At 45.4% G+C, this 18,275-nt stretch overlaps 1 protein-coding gene across 1 annotated transcript in view; it reads left to right on the top strand.

The window, feature by feature from the left end:
- The first annotated feature begins 342 nt into the window (after window positions 1-342).
- LOC126249418 (protein artichoke-like) overlaps window positions 343-18,275 on the top strand; it is a 426,659-nt gene continuing 408,726 nt past the window's right edge. Inside the window, exon 1 of the mRNA XM_049951071.1 lies at window positions 343-3,601. Within this exon, the coding sequence (XP_049807028.1) occupies window positions 343-3,601 (3,259 nt within the window). The remainder of the gene's footprint in view (window positions 3,602-18,275) is intronic.

The following is an 18,275-nucleotide window of genomic DNA, read 5'->3' on the forward strand; positions in this document are numbered from 1 at the left end:
CACATTCCGTCCAACTCCGCTGCGTTCGGCGTTTGGAGCCCGGGCATTTCAAAAGAGATAAACGGCGCGCTACGTCTCCACTAGTATAGAACGCTCAGAAGGCAAACACAGTTGAACAAAATTATTCCTTGGGGGTAGCACAAACCTGCAAACCTATACAGGAGCCGCCCCTGGCGTAGAGTCTTTTTCATTTTAGAATGTACACGAAGGACTTCGCAAATATGAACCGAACCTGTTCGCCGTGTCTGAGGCCTTTCCCTCGTTAGTTAATGACCAGTACGGCGCGACAGTGTTTCTGTGGGGTAAGGTCGCTTTTCTCGCGCTGCTAACAGATGCTGCCGGATGAGGAGCGCAGTGCTAGTGGTGGCACTAGCGCTGGCGGCGGCGGCTGTGGCGGTGGCGGCGGCGGCGGCTGCGGCGGCCGTGTCGGCGCCGGGGGCGGAGGCGGAGGACTGCTCGCCGTGCGCGTGCCGCCACACGGAGGCGGGGCTGGTGGTGAGCTGCGCGCACGTGGCGGGCGACACGCTGGCCGCAGTGCTGGCGCCGCTGCGGCTGCCCGTCGCGTCGCTGACGGTGCAGCAGCTGGAGGGCAGCGCGCCCGCCTTCGCGCCGTCGCCGCCGCTGCGACAGCTGCACATCGCGGGCGCCGGGCCGGGCGCGCTGCGCGACGACAGCCTGCGCGGGCTGCGGCGCTGCCTGACGGCGCTCGGCGTGAGCGGCGCGGGGCTCGCCGCCGTGCCCGTGGCGGCGCTGCGCGGGCTCGCCGCCCTGCGCTCCCTCTCGCTCGACGCCAACCTCGTGTCGGCCGTGCCCGCGCACGCCTTCCGCGGGCTGCCGCTGGCCGCGCTCAGCCTGCGCGCCAACAGGGTGCGCGCGCTGTCCGAGCACGCCTTCGCCGGCCTCGAGGAGTCGCTCGCCGAGCTCGACCTGTCGAGCAACCGGCTGCGGGCGCTGCCGTTGGCCGAGCTGGGCGGGCTGCGCGCGCTGCGCACGCTCCGCCTGGCGCGCAACGAGATCTCGTCAGTGCCGCAGCCCAACGCGACGCGCCTCGGCGCGCTGCTGCTGCTCGACGTGGCGCACAACGAGCTGTCGACCGTCGACGCGCACGCCTTCGTCGCGATGCCGGCGCTGCGACAGCTGTCGCTGCGCCACAACGTCGTCGACGGCGTGCACGAGGAAGCTTTCGCGCCGCTGCTCGACCTCGAATCCGTCGACCTGAGCCACAACCGTCTCGTCTCCCTTTCCGAGGACACCTTCAGAGACAACCGACAGCTGCGCACTGTCGACCTCAGCAACAACCACCTGCATCACATCGGCGACATGTTCGCGAGTCTTCCAGAACTCAAGGAACTGTACCTGTCTGAAAACAACATACTAAAGATTCCTGGCGGTGCTTTCAAGGGTTCCGTGAGTTTAGAAGTAATACACCTCCAGCGAAACGCGATACGCCACATCGGCTCGGACTCGATGCGAGAGTTGCGCCACTTACTGCAGTTACGCTTGAGTGACAACTTTCTACAGACTATTCCACACGACCTCCTCGTCAGCTGCGAAAACCTCACCAAGCTTTCCCTGGACGGCAACAGGATATCCGAACTGCAACGGAAAACGCTGAGCACGCTCAAAAACCTCACCGTATTGAGACTGCACAACAATAAAATTGATAAAGTGTCTAAAGACCTCTTCAAAAGTACCGTTTCCCTATTCGAACTAGAGCTGCAAAATAACGAAATCTCCGTTATCGAAACGGCCGCATTCAGGAACCAGAGATATCTGCAGCACATAAACCTCGAGAAGAATTACGTAGAATCCCTGAGCGATATTTTTCCCCACCAGTCTTCGTCCCTAGTATCCATCAGACTCGGCTACAACAGACTGGCTTTCCTCCACAACAGCAGCCTCCGCGGCCAGTCTAATACCCAGATCGTGTCGCTCAGCCACAACAACATCAACAGAATCGGCAGATTCCTGTTCAGCGACCTTATAGTTACCGAGAAGCTGTACCTGACAAACAACAGTATATCCGTCATAGAAGACAGAGCGTTCATCCAAATGTCGCGTCTCAAGACTCTGGACCTCAGTTTCAACAAGCTGCAGTACATAACGAAAAACACTTTCCTCGGACTCCACGGGCTCGTCGACCTGTACCTGTCGGGGAACGCCATAACGAAGGTGGATTCGTTCGCACTGACGTTCCTCAACCAACTACGTGTTCTCGATCTTACTGGCAACTCAATTGCCGTCCTCCACGAAAATATGCTGCAGCAAGGTCTTCCAATACGAATCCTCAGCCTGAAAAAGTGCGGCATAGTGAAAATAGAGAGCGGTGCGTTCCGCGGTCTGAACAATCTGAACGAGCTGAACCTGGAAGGCAACAACCTGTCGGCGGCAGCCGTGGGACAGCTGGACGTTCCGGGACTGCGGGTTCTGCACGCGTCTGCCAATAGCCTCGCGGGCATCCGGTCGGGTGCTCTTTCCAGCCTGCCGTCGCTGCAAGTTCTCTCGCTGGCCAGAGCCCAGATCGGCGACGTGCCCAGGCACCTACTGGCCACCAACGCCGACCTCGTGCGCCTCGAGCTCAGTGGGAACGGACTACACAAACTCAACAAAGATCTGTTTAAAGGCTTAAAACGCCTGAAAGAAATCCGCCTGCACAAGAACTCTTTCACAGAAATTCCTTACGAAGCTCTCGCCATCATTTCGAGTCTCGAGGTGCTAATAATATCAGAAAACCGTCTCTCGAACGTGGACATGCGAAGATTAAACAACCTGTACATGTTGAAACATTTAGATTTCAGTAGGAATTTCATTTCGTCTTTCGGTGGCTTCAAGTACACCAAATTTCCCCACCTCATCTCTATAGACCTTGCAAGAAACTCGCTCCTGTCGCTGCCCAGCAACTTTTTCCTGTTGTCCACTTCCCTGCGGAGGCTCGACCTGTCTTACAACAGATTCAAGCAGCTGCCCACTCTCGCCCTATCCGACAAGAACTTGCCGTCTCTCGGTTGGCTCAACTTCACCGGAAATCCGCTTTACTGGGTAGGAAACATGTCTGTGGTGCACGATAAGTCCAACCTGCAAGAAATACACATCACAGGCACAAATCTGAGTGTTGTCAGAAACCACGAGCTCAGCAGATTCGGCAAGTTGCTCAACCTGTACCTGAATAGGAACAACATTACGGACATCGCAGTGGGAGCTTTCAGGAATCTCACTGATCTGCGGAAGCTCGACCTCAGCGAGAATCACATCAGTAAATGGAGCCAAGAAATTCTGCAGGGACTCGTTTACATTGAGATGCTCAATCTCTCCGGCAACCATCTCAAGTTCATAGAGGACGTGTTCTTAGAAAGTAAAAATATCAAAGTGTTAGATTTCTCCTTCAACCAAATAACTTACGTCGGTAAGAAGACATTCCGCCATCTGCAGAGACTGACTGACCTTCGCCTCAACGGCAACAAAATTTCGACCATAGTTGATGACGCATTTCGGACGTTGAGGAGTGTGCGTTTTCTCGACATCAGTGAGAACTTGCTGAAGACAGTCCCCGTGGCGGTCCTGCATTCTGTCGAGAGGCACGTGAAGCACATGTCCATAGCAGGTAGGTAACGCACTACTTTCTGCACACTTTCTGTTCAATAGATACAAGATTCCTAAAGTTCCTTTACAGTAAGATTGGAAACCCTCCAAAAGAGCTCCACAGTGCAAAGAAATGCATTTGAGGTAAGTACTATTCTTTTCTACGCGTATATTCACAGTAATATACGAGGGCTATTCAGCAAGTAAATTCAGATCGGTCGCTAAATGGAAACCACTGTGAAAATCTGATGACGCTTTGCACAGATATGTTGGGTAGCATCTCTAGTATGCCCGTCGATGGCGGCACGTTGCTCTTTTCAATTCTTAGCTCACAGTGGATACGTAAAGATGCCTAGAAAATAATGTCTCCCTGCATAGATGAGGGCCTGTTGAGAGATTTCGCCTGGTGTCGTGCACCCGATATGATATGACTGTCATGCGCTTCGTTCTCCATGACAATTCCCGGCCGTACTCTGCAAGGGCAATGAAAAGCCTCCTGCAGCTTTTCGATGGGAAGTGTCTGACCATCCACAACACAGCTCGTCCTGAGTTTCATCTCTGCTCACATGAACCGCTAGCTATGAATACAACATTTTGGCACGGACAACGATCTGTAGACGAGCGTAGAGAATCGGCAGAAAGCATACGCGGCTGCCTTCTATGATGAGGGTATTGGGAAGTTGGTACAACGCAACGAGAGATGTCTAAGTCGGAGCGGCGACTATGTAGAGAAGTAGGTAAAGTGTAGCTTGTATTGCATTGTATTGTATGTTAATCGGGGACCTAGAAACGACGGAGAGGCTCCGTCCCCGCCGCAGCCGCAGTGGTCCACAGCCCCATGACGACTACCGCAGTCCACTTCACCCCTCCGCTGCCCCACACCGAACCCAGGGTTATTGTGCGGTTCGGCCCCCGGTGGACCCCTCAGGGAAATTCTCACACCAGACGAGTGTAACCCCTAAGTTTGCGTGGGAGAGTAATGAAGGTGTACGCGTACGTGGATAACTTGTTTGCGCAGCAGTTGCCGACATAGTGTAACTGAGGCGGAATAAGGGGAACCAGCCCGCATTCGCCGAGGCAGATGGAGAACCGCCAGTCACAGACTAGCCGGCTCACCGGACCTCGACACAAGTCCAAAAAATGGTTCAAATGGCTCTGAGCACTATGGGACTTAACATCTTAGATCATCAGTCCCCTAGAACTTAGAACTAGTTAAACCTAACTAACCTAAGGACATCACACACAGCCATGCCCGAGGGAGGATTCGAACCTGCGACCGTAGCAGTCGCGTGGTTCCGGACTGCGCGCCTAGAACCGCGAGACCACCGCGGCCGTCTCGACACAATCCGAAAAAAAAAATGCCGTTTAGGACCAGAGCCAAGCAATGCGTTACTGAACCACAAATTCCGAGCTGCCATTGCAGCAAAATAAGAGCTTTAAAGACGGCACACTCACAATGTATGTGAATGGGTGGTTTATCGTATTTTTGCCTACCGTACTGGCTTTATTTAAATGAGACGTCTCTTGCTAACCCTTACTCCACTCGTGGCCCTTTTTATAGGTAACTACCTAGAAAGAGAGCACTAACTTCATTTTACGAAGCTGGATAAGTGCTGGTTTTGGAAGATTCGTCTTGTAGAGCTTGTTAGGTTATGAAAGAGAACAACAACAAATCTAAGTATGGTGGGTCACAACAAACTGTAAATGAGAATGCGTAGCCATTACTGAGATGGATTTTTTCCCCTTGTGGAATATATGTCGCGTTGATTGCCTGTGACAAGTAGGAAGAAATGAAGAGAAACCTGTAGCAAGATGAAGCATAGAATTAGTCGTTGACTCGTGTTCGCATAGAACAGTTGGTAGTGCACTTGTTGTTATAGTCATGTATTAACTTCGGATCACATTTCTCCACATACTTTTAATTTTTCACCTAGAAGCAATATAGCGGTTTATCACTATATCACTTCGCTCACCATCGACCGTGTCTTCTTGTTTTCAACAGTTTCACCACATATGTGAACCGTGTCATCCATGGTTAGCGAATTAGTTTCTGAAATCTTCTTAAATAATTCTTCACATCTTTTCAGTAAACCAACAGCGACACAGAGAATAAACTTACACCAGCTATCGTGATTTCAGTACTTAACAAATACCGAAATCTTTGTCATGGAATACAAGAATTGCTCTTTGTGAAACGTTGCAATTAATTTCTTTCCTGCACTATGAATTTTCAGAAAGTGCTCAGTGACTAATGCTATTAATGTCTATAAGACCTGAATTACTACTCATAACATTCACTTTGTGGCTTCAAATGGCTCTGAGCACTATGGGACTCAACTGCTGTGGTCATCAGTCCCCTAGAACTTATTGCCAACAGCACAGATCATCCTCAAATTGTCAGTAAAATGACGTAAATTCGTGAACGAACGTGAATAAGAAGGCTTTCGTCAACCTTCATTAATTTATTTCTTCTTGGTGGGCGCCACACCCTCGACAAAATGGCTCTGAGCACTACGGGACTTAACATCTACGGTCATTAGTCCCCTAGAACTTAGAACTGCCTCATCAAGAGGCAGAGAAAATCCCTGACCCCGCTGGGAATCGAACCCGGGAACCCGGGCGCGGGAAGCGAGAACGCTACCGCACGACCACGAGCTGCGGACGCCCTCGACAAATTCAAAAAGTATCAGTATGATTGATGTAATAGCCTGTTATAAAATATGTCTTCCTTTGAATATTTGATCAGTCATACAACGGAAATTCATTGTGTAGTGGAGAAATGCTAGTAGCTAATTATTTATAAAGTTATTGTGTATTATTTGTCCGGCAGAGATCGGTTTAATTCTGCTGTTGGTTATTTTCAATGAAATATAATACAGTGTGTCTGTTATACAGTCGAACACAGATGATCGACAATACATAGATATGATGATAGGGTGGTCCAAGGGTTATTTTGATGTTCACTATCACATTATAAGACAATTTCCTTGGCACTGAAACATGTGCCACATAAGATGCATTTGATCACACAACATGTCCACATAATCTTCGGGGCATCCTTCATCCGTTGAGGTTTACAATAAAAGCAATAGAGCACCATGAATCAGTTTCACTTATACCAGCATCTTCAGGCGAATTTATTAACCATAATATATTACACTGGTCCCAAGATGGTTTCATAGCTGAATCCGACTACCAAATACAGTAAATTTCGATTTGAACTGATTAAAGAAACCGATTATCAAATACAGTAAAAATTAATGAAAATGTTGCTCGCAACTGTGCAGAGATATGTGTTTTGTGTTGTCGAAAACAGTTTGAAGGATGGTTCAGTGGGTCATGTTGCTTCTGTCTCGGAGAATTTTGATCGCATTAGCGGAATAACGTTATCAGGACAGAAGTCAAATGTGCAAATGTTTTTCATTTCGAAGATGGATACAGCAGATGCGCGTTGATCAACATGTTACGCAACACCTAAGAACTGTTCTAAACATCATGCATGTTAAGTGCTCAATTTCAAGGATACAATGATATATGTCGTAAACGCGTCCAGTTTTTAGTTTACTTGTAGTGCTCCTGTTTTATTCGAGGATGTATTGTTTCTCAACTAACACATTCACTTAAGAGACCAATTACAGGAATTACCAAGCTGTCCTACTTTTTGGCTCTCTCGATACTTCATAGATTGTATCTTAGCAGCGACAGGCTTTCCTCACAAAGAGAACTACTCCAAACGATGGCTATCGACCCAATAGACTTATTGTGTCCACTTCTTCTTTTCACTACCGTTTATTCCATTTAGTAGGGGGTACTCTTTTACAGAATTATTCATTTTTATTTTCCAAAATTTATTTTATTATTTAACTTTGCGGTTGGATGCCATTCCTGGCGCCACAGTCGTCAGGGTGGCGTAAGTCAGAAAAGTCATGTGCGCCATCTGTCGGTGAATCGAGTAACCTTTGTTCGTGTGTTATAGTATTTTAATTGTTTGTGTATCATATTGACTGAGGTGGAATTTGGGAACCAGCTCAGAATTTATCTGAATGAACGTTGGGGGAGGGGGCAGACCGCCTAAAAAACAGCGCCCAACCTGGCCAGTGTATCAGCCCACGTTCGTTAACGTACGCGAGCTGGGGCGTTACGCGAGAAGGTGAGAGTTATTACGTTCTCTGACTTCTTGAGTCTCGAAAATCTTGGGCGTGTTTACTGGATCAGAGAAATGCAGCAAGATTATCGATTTAACAAGATCGTCAACAATAAAACCACATTTGGTAAATAAAAGGAGACACAAACTACTACGAAGGAAAAATATGACTAGAAATACAAGTGTAATTTATTCTTCCCATTAATTACGTTCAGTCTGGAATCAGTACTGTAAAAGTATCCAAGTAGTACCGCGCCACAAATCAGGCTGATGTCAGAAACGTCCTAGGGGGCTTCCTAGTCGGAAGTATGTGGGTGGCAACCACGTGAACCCTTAGCTTAGTCTGACATTACTTCCACTTACTTGTGTCAGGCTTCTTCTGTTTCCCGTTCTGTCAGCCTCTCTTGGCCACCTCTTCTTTTCTCGACGTCTGACGGTGTCTTTCATTTTCCTCTTCCACCTCTAATGCCGGAGGCGGCGGAGAAGATGGACTTTGGTACGGGGTCGATGGCAAAAGAGGGAAATTGTAGCGTCTGTTCGCAGAGAGGCGGCTACAAACAGCTTCTGACTCCTACCGAGCGGCTCAATTCGGCTGGATAACCATCTTCCCATGTGGAAAGGAACGGGATACCACATTATTTTTCCCTGGAAACGCGTGATACGACTCTCTTTGTAAAAGCATCCGGAGGAAAAACTGCACCTCACTCAGATCTCCAGGAGGCGATTACATAGAGGTCAAATACAGAAGCGTTGGAGGAGGACGAAGGAGGAAAGATGAACCGGAGTAGGAAGAGGGAACGGAATTTAAAGATTGGTATGTGTTCACACTGTTGCAGGCTGGCAAGCTGGAAAATGCCAAACAGGAAATGATGAAGAATGGACTGCATGTATTAGGAAAGTGTGAAGTCAGATGGGGGAGTAAGGAAGTGTTGGATAGTGGAGAGTACAAACAGTTTTACTCACGCAGGGAAAAGAGTGGCAGTTATGGTGTGGTAATTATGATACAAAAACGGCTGATGAAAAACGTACTGAAAGTAGAGTACATAGATGAAAGACTTATGATGATGAGATTAAGATGTGACAAGGAGGACGTCGTTTTAATACATATTTACATGCCAACAAGTCAGTTCGCTGATGAGGAAGTAGAGTAATATTATGAAAAGACGGAAGAAATTATGGATAAATAAAAACGAAACGCCTGCATCATTGTAATGGGAGATTTCAGTACAGTGGCAGGAGAGGGAAAAGAAGGGATAATGGTTGGAAGGTTTGGATTGGGAAATTTGAACGACAGGGATGAAACACTGGTTAATTTGTGCAGAGAAAATTCTCTTGTGATTGGAAACACAGAAGACGAAGATAAATATGCATATCTTGAATGAATCAACAGCGTAACTCAGAATAGGTATAAACACTGTGTAAAGAATGCCAGTGCATACCTTGGAGCAGACATAGATCCGGACCAAAACTTGATGGTGGCAGGCTTTCAAATAAGGTTGAAGAGAGTGAGAGAAGGAAAACATAGAGACAAATGTGACCTAGAAAGATTAAAGAACGAAGCTAAAAATACTGAGTTGAAAAACAGTTTTATGTCAAAATGGGATAGAGAACCCAATGATAGAGTACAAACGAGTAATGAAAGAGGATGAGCCAAAACATCAAGGAACCTGCAGAAGAAGTTGTAGGGGCGAGGAAGTAGAAAATTGGGCAGAATAAGGAAAGAATGAAAAAAAAGATGGAGGGAAGAAGGAAATGGAAGACAGTAGGAAGTGAGGAAGGGAAAAGAAAACACAGAAGGCTGAAAATTGAAATAAGTAGAGAAGCAGAGCAAGCAAGGAAGACATAGATGAAAGAGAGCTGTAAAGAAATATATAAACTTGGAAAGGAAGGAAAGTATGAAATTTTGTGTAGATTAGCTCCTGATGTAGTCTTTCAAGCAAAGGAAAGCAGGATAGGTATGGGAATAGAAAGAAGTTCATAAACTGGAGGAAATGTTGGGAAGGTGGAAGGAGCATGTAGAATGCCTATATGCGGCTGATCAAAAACCAAGCGATATTGAATTAGAAGCGGAGATGAAAGTTATAGCAAAGGGCAAACGATATTGCATGTTGAAAGGTGAAATAGTAAGACCTTTAAGAGAGATGAAGAATCATAAAACAAGTGGAACTGATGGTTTATCGGTGAATAAGGAAGCGGAAACGCATACAGCAATTGCTAAGGATGGATTTAATAAAAAACAGGAGGCTTGTGTGTGGATGGATGTACAGAGACCTGAGGAAGAGACAGGCAAAGTGCTTTACATGGAACAAGGCGTTATACAGAGTTGAGACAAGGACACTGAGGAAAGAGGAAAAAAGTAGAATAGAAGCATTTGACATGTGGGTTGGAGGAGGTTGGAACGGATAAAATAGGTACACAAAGTGAGAAATGAGGAGGTGTTGAGAAGAGTGGGAGAAGACAGAGAATTTTTAAAGGTACTCAGGAAGAGGAAACACAATTGACTTGGACTCTGGATAAGAAGAAATTTTTCACGGATGGATGCTGTGGAAGGAACGATGAATAGAAGAAGAAGAAGAAGAAGAAGAAGACGCAGAATATACCAGATGGTGGATAGTATAAGCACAGAAAACAATTATGAGAAAACAAAGAGGGTAGCAGATGACTGGACTGCAAGCAGAGCTACGTGTGAAGACCTGCCCTAGGCCAGAACACTGATGACGATGGTCGCTATATACATCCTGAACTGTGTCTTTACTACAGTTCGATACCTCTCCCTCTTAATGCCGCTTGGAGCGTTAATTTCAATTCCCGCCAAGCGCCATTTTTTTGTTTACTAGCGATTCCAAGGGGGTGCTGAGTGCTCTGCGCGGTGCAGTTCCTCGTTGCACGCGCAGCAGGGGGTGACGGGAAGACCTACAGCGAGGAGTGTGGATGTAGCCTCGATAAGGCTACTGGCATCGGGACGTAATGGTGGTGTCTGATTCAAGACGTTATGGAAATTCTATCAGTTCTATTTCCTCTATGTTGCCGGTGTGGAAGTAAGATTGTGTCCCGGTACCGATAGTTATTCATAGAGTGTGTATCAATAAAACTAAGACCTATCGTACACCTTTGTTTAGCGGTGGTTGACATTCACAGTCCGCTAAAACGGTGATTCAGTAACCCAGCCATATTGCCGAAGTTATTCGTCGTGACTATTGTTGACTGTTCCTATCAGATGCTTTAGTATTCTCTTCCGTTTCTTCCGCAGTGTGCTGTTGGGTTCATTTCAGTGTTAATATTCTGCCCAATGTGTTAGAAATGAATTCTTGTTGTCTTGTAGTTGAGTCGTGGGTTTGTTTGAATCGATAACCCGGACGTCCTATACCACTCACGACGCACGTCAAGCAACCAAGATAAATGTGACTTAAATTTTCATTTGTGTTACTCCAGTTTTCTATGAGATCTTATTTAGTTAGTCAAATAATTATTTTATACTTTAAATTATGTAAAACTTGTCCCGCCCGTGAAATGGGGTTTTGACATGCGATGTTCTCTTTTTTTGGGTTCTGGTCAAGTCCACGTTATGTCATCTTAATGGCCTGTTAAGTGCCTCAGCACTAACAACAGTCATATGGGATATATTTAATTTATTACTTAGGTTAATTAATAGTAATTTTATTCGGTTTGTTCCAATCCTCTCATTTCTTGAGTCACCACAAGGTCATCTATTTTCTACCCTTATTTTGGAAGTGTGAATGCCCGTAATCTGCAAAGATTCATTGGCGGGTCTCTTCTTAAATGCCGTTACAGTTGCCCGGCTCCTGGTGGCTGTTACGATTTCTGTCATGACTTGTTTCTTCTTCAGCCAATTGCTTCATTTAATGAGTTTAGCACCTTGTGGAGGTCAATCTTACCCCTTCTTTAACTGCGTCAGCCTTACGGAGGGATTTAATTCCTCAAGAAAACCTTAGATCAACGCTGGTCCTTTAGGATTCCTTTCATCTTATGATAATTTTATATAGCTCTAGGGAGTAGCTTATTGTGGTCGAGTTTTTTTTTTTTTTAATCTTATGGGACTTAACTGCTAAGGTCATCAGTCCCTAAGCTTACACACTACTTAACCTAAATTATCCTAAGGACTAACACACACACCCATGCCCGAGGGAGGGCTCGAACCTCCACCGGGACCAGCCGCACAGTCCGTGACTGCAGCGCCTGAGACCGCTCGGCTAATCCCGCGCGGCGTGATCGAGTTTATAAAGTTGATATAACACGGCCAATGTAATCTCAATGTGATGGTTTTAAGAATAATTTGTAACCCCTTTTATATGCTGAATTGTTCAGGGTGAAACAGAGTTGTGTTAGAAGAGTGTTGTTATATATTTATGATAACTTTAAATTTATTGTGCTGTTTCCATGATTTAATGTATATGCCCATTTTAATGGGTGCTAGATTTATCCTGTTTTAGCCGGCCGGTGCGGCCCAGCGGTTCTAGGCTCTTCAGTCTGGAACCACGCGACCGCTACGGTCGCAGGTTCAAATCCTGCCTCGGGCATGGATGTGTGTCATGTCCTTAGGTTAGTTAGATTTAAGTAGTTCTGAGATCTAGGGGACCGATGACCTCAGACGTTAAGTTCCATAGTGCTCAGGGCCATTTGTACCAATATCCTGTCTTATTTAGTGTTGAAGTAAGCCCACTGATCTGGTTTCCTGTAACACGTGAATGTGCTTAGTTCTACGTGTTCTACGTCTTATCTCGTCGAAAAGTGTTTCAATGCTATAATGTATACCAGTCAAATGTGAACCAATTTTCGTAGAATATAAATTTCTAAATTTGCAAGCCACTATCTGTTTTGTGTAAATTGTTGTCAGTATAGCTGTGACGTACCTAATCAACTGCAAAACGTAATTGTTGGTGTTTTAACTGGTTGTGTTGCAATAAATGCAAACTTAACTTGAAGCTTTTTGTATTAAAGCTTGTGTTAAGATTTTTGGGTGAGTGACTGGGAGAAAAGAAAAGGAGGCGCTACAAATGGTAGCAGAGCTTGCGTGATGGGGCAGCGGGACTGTCCCGGTCTTGCCCTTTTAAAGAAGGAGCAATTGGTCTGCGAGTTGAGTATTCGGCAACAGCACACGCAAGGGGGGGGGGGGGGGCGAATTGGTTGCTATGCTAGATTGCGTGGGGTCTTGACTAGTCCTGTCGTCATTTCGGGCGAACTTGTTGGACATATCAGTGATGCTTTACGTTTGATTGGTAGTGCCCTTGAGGAGTTGGCCCAGAATATTGCATTTCTCTACGGTACACGTGTCACCTCCAAATAGAGGGGGAGATTTCAAGCCCAGTTATGTCATTGGTACGCGTGCATTTGTGATTTGGAATTGTTGTCGTTAAATAAAGAACAGCACGACTTGGTAGGCCAACTTGTCCAGAAAGTAAGCGGCGTGCAGGTTAAGGCCAGTGTGTTGGAGTTGGAGCATATTCGTGATGATGATGATGAAGAAAGTTTGATTTCCTTAGCCCATAATAATCAAAGTTTGCATGGTCAAGAGTTTAAGGGGAAGTGTCGGAAATGTGTTGCAAAATTGCCTAATCCCATTATGTACCTTCTGCAGGGGATTTCCCAATTAATGATTGGCAATTTAGATCAAGTTCAGAAGGTGTTATGGTTAACCGTTAATCTTGAGATACACGCTGATGCCTTACAGGTTCCCCAGATAATTATTTTGCGTCTTTTGTATCCGTTATCTAATGGTGTTCTTATTCAAATTTTTTTCGAAAGTCTTGCACGGGCAGGCTACCTTGTATGAGTTGAGAGATGCCATTATCAGACGCAAACTTTCACCTATGGTTCGGCAGTACTTGGAGGGCCAATATTATTGGAGGGTGTAGGGGTTCAATGAGAGCTTGTCCCAGTATGTTGAGCGGGTTCGAATGGCCGTTCGCGCGCATACTATGTCTCTAAGTGAACGCGACGCTGCTCTAGTTATAGTGCAGGGAATGAGACCCGAGGACTGGTCGTGGACCGAGTTTGTGCGGGAGCCGCTTTCGTACACCGATTTGACGAGTCTGATTGATTCTATTGAAACGTTTAGTTTTGCTGATGAACGTCGTCAGGAAACATCCGCCGTTCAAGACCAAATGTCGCTTGTCAAACAGCCTAAGGGACCGCTTCTCTCGTCAGGGATACAGCGTAGATGTTTTAGATGTGGGGCTGTTGATCATTTAGTTCGCAATTGTCAACTGCAGCGAACGGCTCGTGCGAGCAAGTGACGCCAGAAGAGGAACGGGCGGGATTTTCAATTTCGTCTACCTAAAGGATGCGCCCATGTTAAATTAGTGTCAGGGCTTGGTTTGCCTCCATCTGCTCCCTGATTAATCATGAACCTGTTTGCGCCCTGCTAGATTCAGGTAGTGCAGTTTCTTACTCGATTATGCGTGGTACTTGGAGTTTCATGGCTTATGCAAATTTCCTTCTTTGTCTCCCTCCATGTAGGGATGTCGTGCGGTAAATGACGAGACGTTGCCATTAGTAGGGGAGATAAGGGGAAACATTGCGATAGGCGGCGTTTCCTGGCAGGTCTATCTGTTGGTCGTTAAGAGTTTGTCCGTCAATCTGTTGTTGGGATGTTATTTCATTCGCAAGATTTGGATGATTCTTGATTTTGCTGGTTGTACCTTTAGTTTCGCCTTTCGGCCGAGCGAAAAATTTACCTTTTGTTCTTGTCATGGGTCTCTTGGGTTAAAAACCGTTAATAACGTGGTTTCCCAGTCCGTTGTTGGTCATCTGTCTCGGCTTGAGGGATCCCGTTAGCTTCAGTTATTACAACTTTATCCTCATTTTCTTACTAATCGGTTGGGGGTCATCGATCGCATTCATTGTATAACCCGCCTGGTTGATGATATTCCTGTACGTCAGGCTCCTTACCGTCTGTCACCCCCGAAGATGCGGGTATTATGCCGAAAGATCGATGAGATGCTAACCACTGGCATCATTAGGCCATCTACATCTCGTTATGCTTCGCCGATATTTTTGGTATCTAAGGATCATGGTGTCGTCCGGTAGTCGATTATCATCAGCTCAATCAGAAGGTTATTTTAGAGTCGGTCCCCATGTCTGATCTTCATAACTGCTTTACGTAGTTTGTTGGAGCACGTTGGTTTCCTGTGCTCGATTTAAATCAGGCTTATTATCAAATATTGCTTACCGAGGATTCTAAGCCCGCTACCGCTTTTGTAACCGATTGGAATTTATTTGAATTCAGTCGTGTTCCTTTTGGGCTTGCTACCGGGGCATCGGCTCTCTCTCGCCTATTAGATAATGTTTTGGGTGATCTTAAGTTTAACTGTCAAGTAACCAAGGTAAATGTGACTTCAATTTGCATTTGTGTAACTCTAGTTTTTATATGAGATCTCGTTTAATTAGTCAAATAACTATTTGTACTTTAAATTATTTAAAACTTGTTCCGCCCGTGAAATGGGGTTTTGACATACGATGTTCTCTTTTTTGGGTTATGGTCAAGTGCACGTTATGTCATCTTAATGGTCTGTTAAATGCCTCAGCACTCACAACACTCATATGGGATATATTTAATTTATTACTTAGGTTAATTAATAGTAATTTTATTCGGTTCATTCCAGTCCTCTCATTTCTTGAGTCACCACAAGGTCATCTATTTTCTACCCTTATTCTGGAAGTGTGAATGCCCGTAATCTGCAAAGATTTATTGGCGGGTCTCTTCCTATATGCCGTTACAGTTGCCCGGCTCCTGGTGGCTGTTACGATTTCTGTCATGACTTGTTTCTTCTTCAGCCAATCGCTTCATTTAATGAGTTTAGCACCTTGTGGAGGTCAATCTTACCCCTTCTTTAACTGCCTCAGCCTTACGGAGGGATTTAATTCCTCAAGATAGCCTTAGATCAACGCTGGTCCATTAGGATTCCTTTCATCTCATGATAGTTTTGTATAGCTCTAGGGAGTAACTTATTGTGGTCGAGTTTATTAAGTTGATTTTACACGGCCAATGTGATGTCAGAGTGCTGGTTTTAAGAATAATTTCTAACCCCTTTTATATGCCGAATTGTTCAGGGTGAAACAGAGTTGTGTTGTAAGCCTGTTTATATATATTTATGATATCTTTAAATTTATTGTGCTATTTCCATGATTTAATGTATACGCCCCTTTTAATGGGTGCTAGATTCATCCTATCTTATTTAGTGTTTAAGAAAGCCCACTGAAATATCACTCTCAAATTAAACTACCTGATCCGGTTTCCTGTAACACGTGAATGTGCTTAGTTCTCCGTGTTCTACGATTCATCTCGTCGAAAAGTTTCAGTGCCATAATGTATACCAGGTAAATGTGAACCAAGTTGTTCTCCAGTTTAACTGTTTATTCCATAATTTTCGTGGAATTTAAAATTTCTAAATTTGCAAGGCTTAATCTGTTTTGTGTAAATTGTCAGTATAGCTGTGACCTGCCTAATCAATTGCAACACGTAATTGTTGGTGTTTTAACTGGTTGTCTTGCAATAAATGCAAACTTAAAGTGAAGCTTGTGGGTGATTCATATTCCCCGGTTCCTCACCCTCAGTAATGTTACAATTAAATTTTTTTATTAAAGTTTGTGTTAAAATTTGTGGGTGAGTTACTGGTTCAAATGGCTCTGAGCACTATGGGACTCAACTGCTGAGGTCATTAGTCCCCTATAACTTAGAACTAGTTAAACCTAACTAACCTAAGGACATCACAAACATCCATGCCCGAGGCAGGATTCGAACCTGCGACCGTAGCGGTCTTGCGGTCCCAGACTGCAGCGCCTTTAACCGCACGGCCACTTCGGCCGGCTGAGTTACTGGGAGAAAAGGAAAGGAGGCGCTACATATCCCATTGTCAGAATGCCTCAGTATTTACGGCCAATTCCAACCAGTTTAAAATGGATGAAATGGATCAGTGTCTTACCTTTGTTATGGTCATATTGCTGCTCGCTGTTCAAGCCTGCCCTTGTCCGACATCTAAGAGGGCGTGCTGAAAAGTAATGCCTCCAACTCTTTCATGTGAAAACTCATAAAGCTTTTTAAATTAAACAAACTTCATTAGTATTCTACATCTTTAATCTCATGTCTACATATTTATTTCTCTGCGTAGCTACCCTGGCGATGTGCCCATTTCTTCCAACGAGAAACCAATTTACTGATACTGTCACTGTAGAATGTTTGTATTTGTTGACGGAGCTAAGATCTCATCTCTGCTTGCACCGCTTCGCAACTATTAAAATGAAATCGTCGGAGGTGGTCTTTAGGTATTGGAAAATCGAATTGGGCCAGTTCAGGACCGTATGGAGCCTTATCGATAACAGTGAACCCAAGGAATCGGATTATTAGGATGTCGCAGTGCTCGTCTGTGATCTGGCATTGTCCTGCTGAACGAGAGGGAGCTCCGTGTGTGGACGAACTCTTCGAAATAGAAACTCGATTACAGGACGCTGTTCCTCAACCACCAACGTAGCTACGTTACTGACAGCCATGTTACACGCTACAATTCGGATCCCTCTGGCGGCAGGGGGCTGCAGACATGTAAACATGAAGAATAAAGATGTAGAATGGTAATACAGTTTGTTTTATTTAAAAAGCTGTAAGAATTTTCTCATAAATAAATTCAGAGGCATTACTTTTCAGCACGCTGTCGTACATCTACACACTTACTCCGCAAGCCACCGTACGGAGTGCAGCGGAAATCTACTTGTACCACTACTAGTTATTTCCTTTCTTGTTTTACTCCCAAATAGAGCAAAGGAAAAACTACCGTCTACATGCCTTCCTACGAGGCCTTATTGCTCTTATCTCCGTGGTTCTTACGCGAAGTGGATGTCGACGGCAGTAGATTCGTTGTAGTCAGCTTCAAATGCCGGTTGGCTGAATTTTCTAAGTACTGTTCCTTCAAAAGAATATCGCGATCCCTCCAGGGATTCCCATTTTAGTTCCCGAAACATCTACTTAATACTTGCGTGTTATTCGAGCCTACCAATAACAAATCTAGCAGCCCGCCTCTGAATTTCTCCGGTGTCTTCCTTCAATTCAAACTGGTAGGTATCAAACCACTCGAAAAGTACTCGAAGTTGGGTCACACTCCTTGAGAGATGAACCACACTTCTTCAGAGCCTTCTCCTTCCTCAGTCCACCACCAAACACACCTGACCACTCCCACTTTCCAAGTCTCTTACCAGTCCCCCTTTCTTTGAACGATCACCTGCATCTCACTTCCTTCCATTAAACCCCCCGATTGACAGCTTCGTAATTGTTAATAACATTCTGCAGGAACTCGTATACGTGATGTGCTTCTCTACAAAACTTTGGCGGCAGCGTCCTTGAGCCACGCTCTAAACATTTGCTTGTTTAGGTCCTCCCGACAGCAACAGTGGGATTTTCACAGTGGCGAGAAAGTTTACTTGCTATGGTAAGTGTGTTATCCAAACTACGTGGTGTCGAGTTAGAGCCTCCAAGACTTGCTAAGCCGCCAGATTAAGCCGCCTCGAACATTCGCAAGACCTCTCGCCTAGCTTATATGCAAAT

This window comes from Schistocerca nitens, chromosome 3 (genome assembly GCF_023898315.1).
Source record: "Schistocerca nitens isolate TAMUIC-IGC-003100 chromosome 3, iqSchNite1.1, whole genome shotgun sequence".
In the NCBI taxonomy this organism is placed as follows: Eukaryota; Metazoa; Arthropoda; class Insecta; order Orthoptera; family Acrididae; genus Schistocerca; species Schistocerca nitens.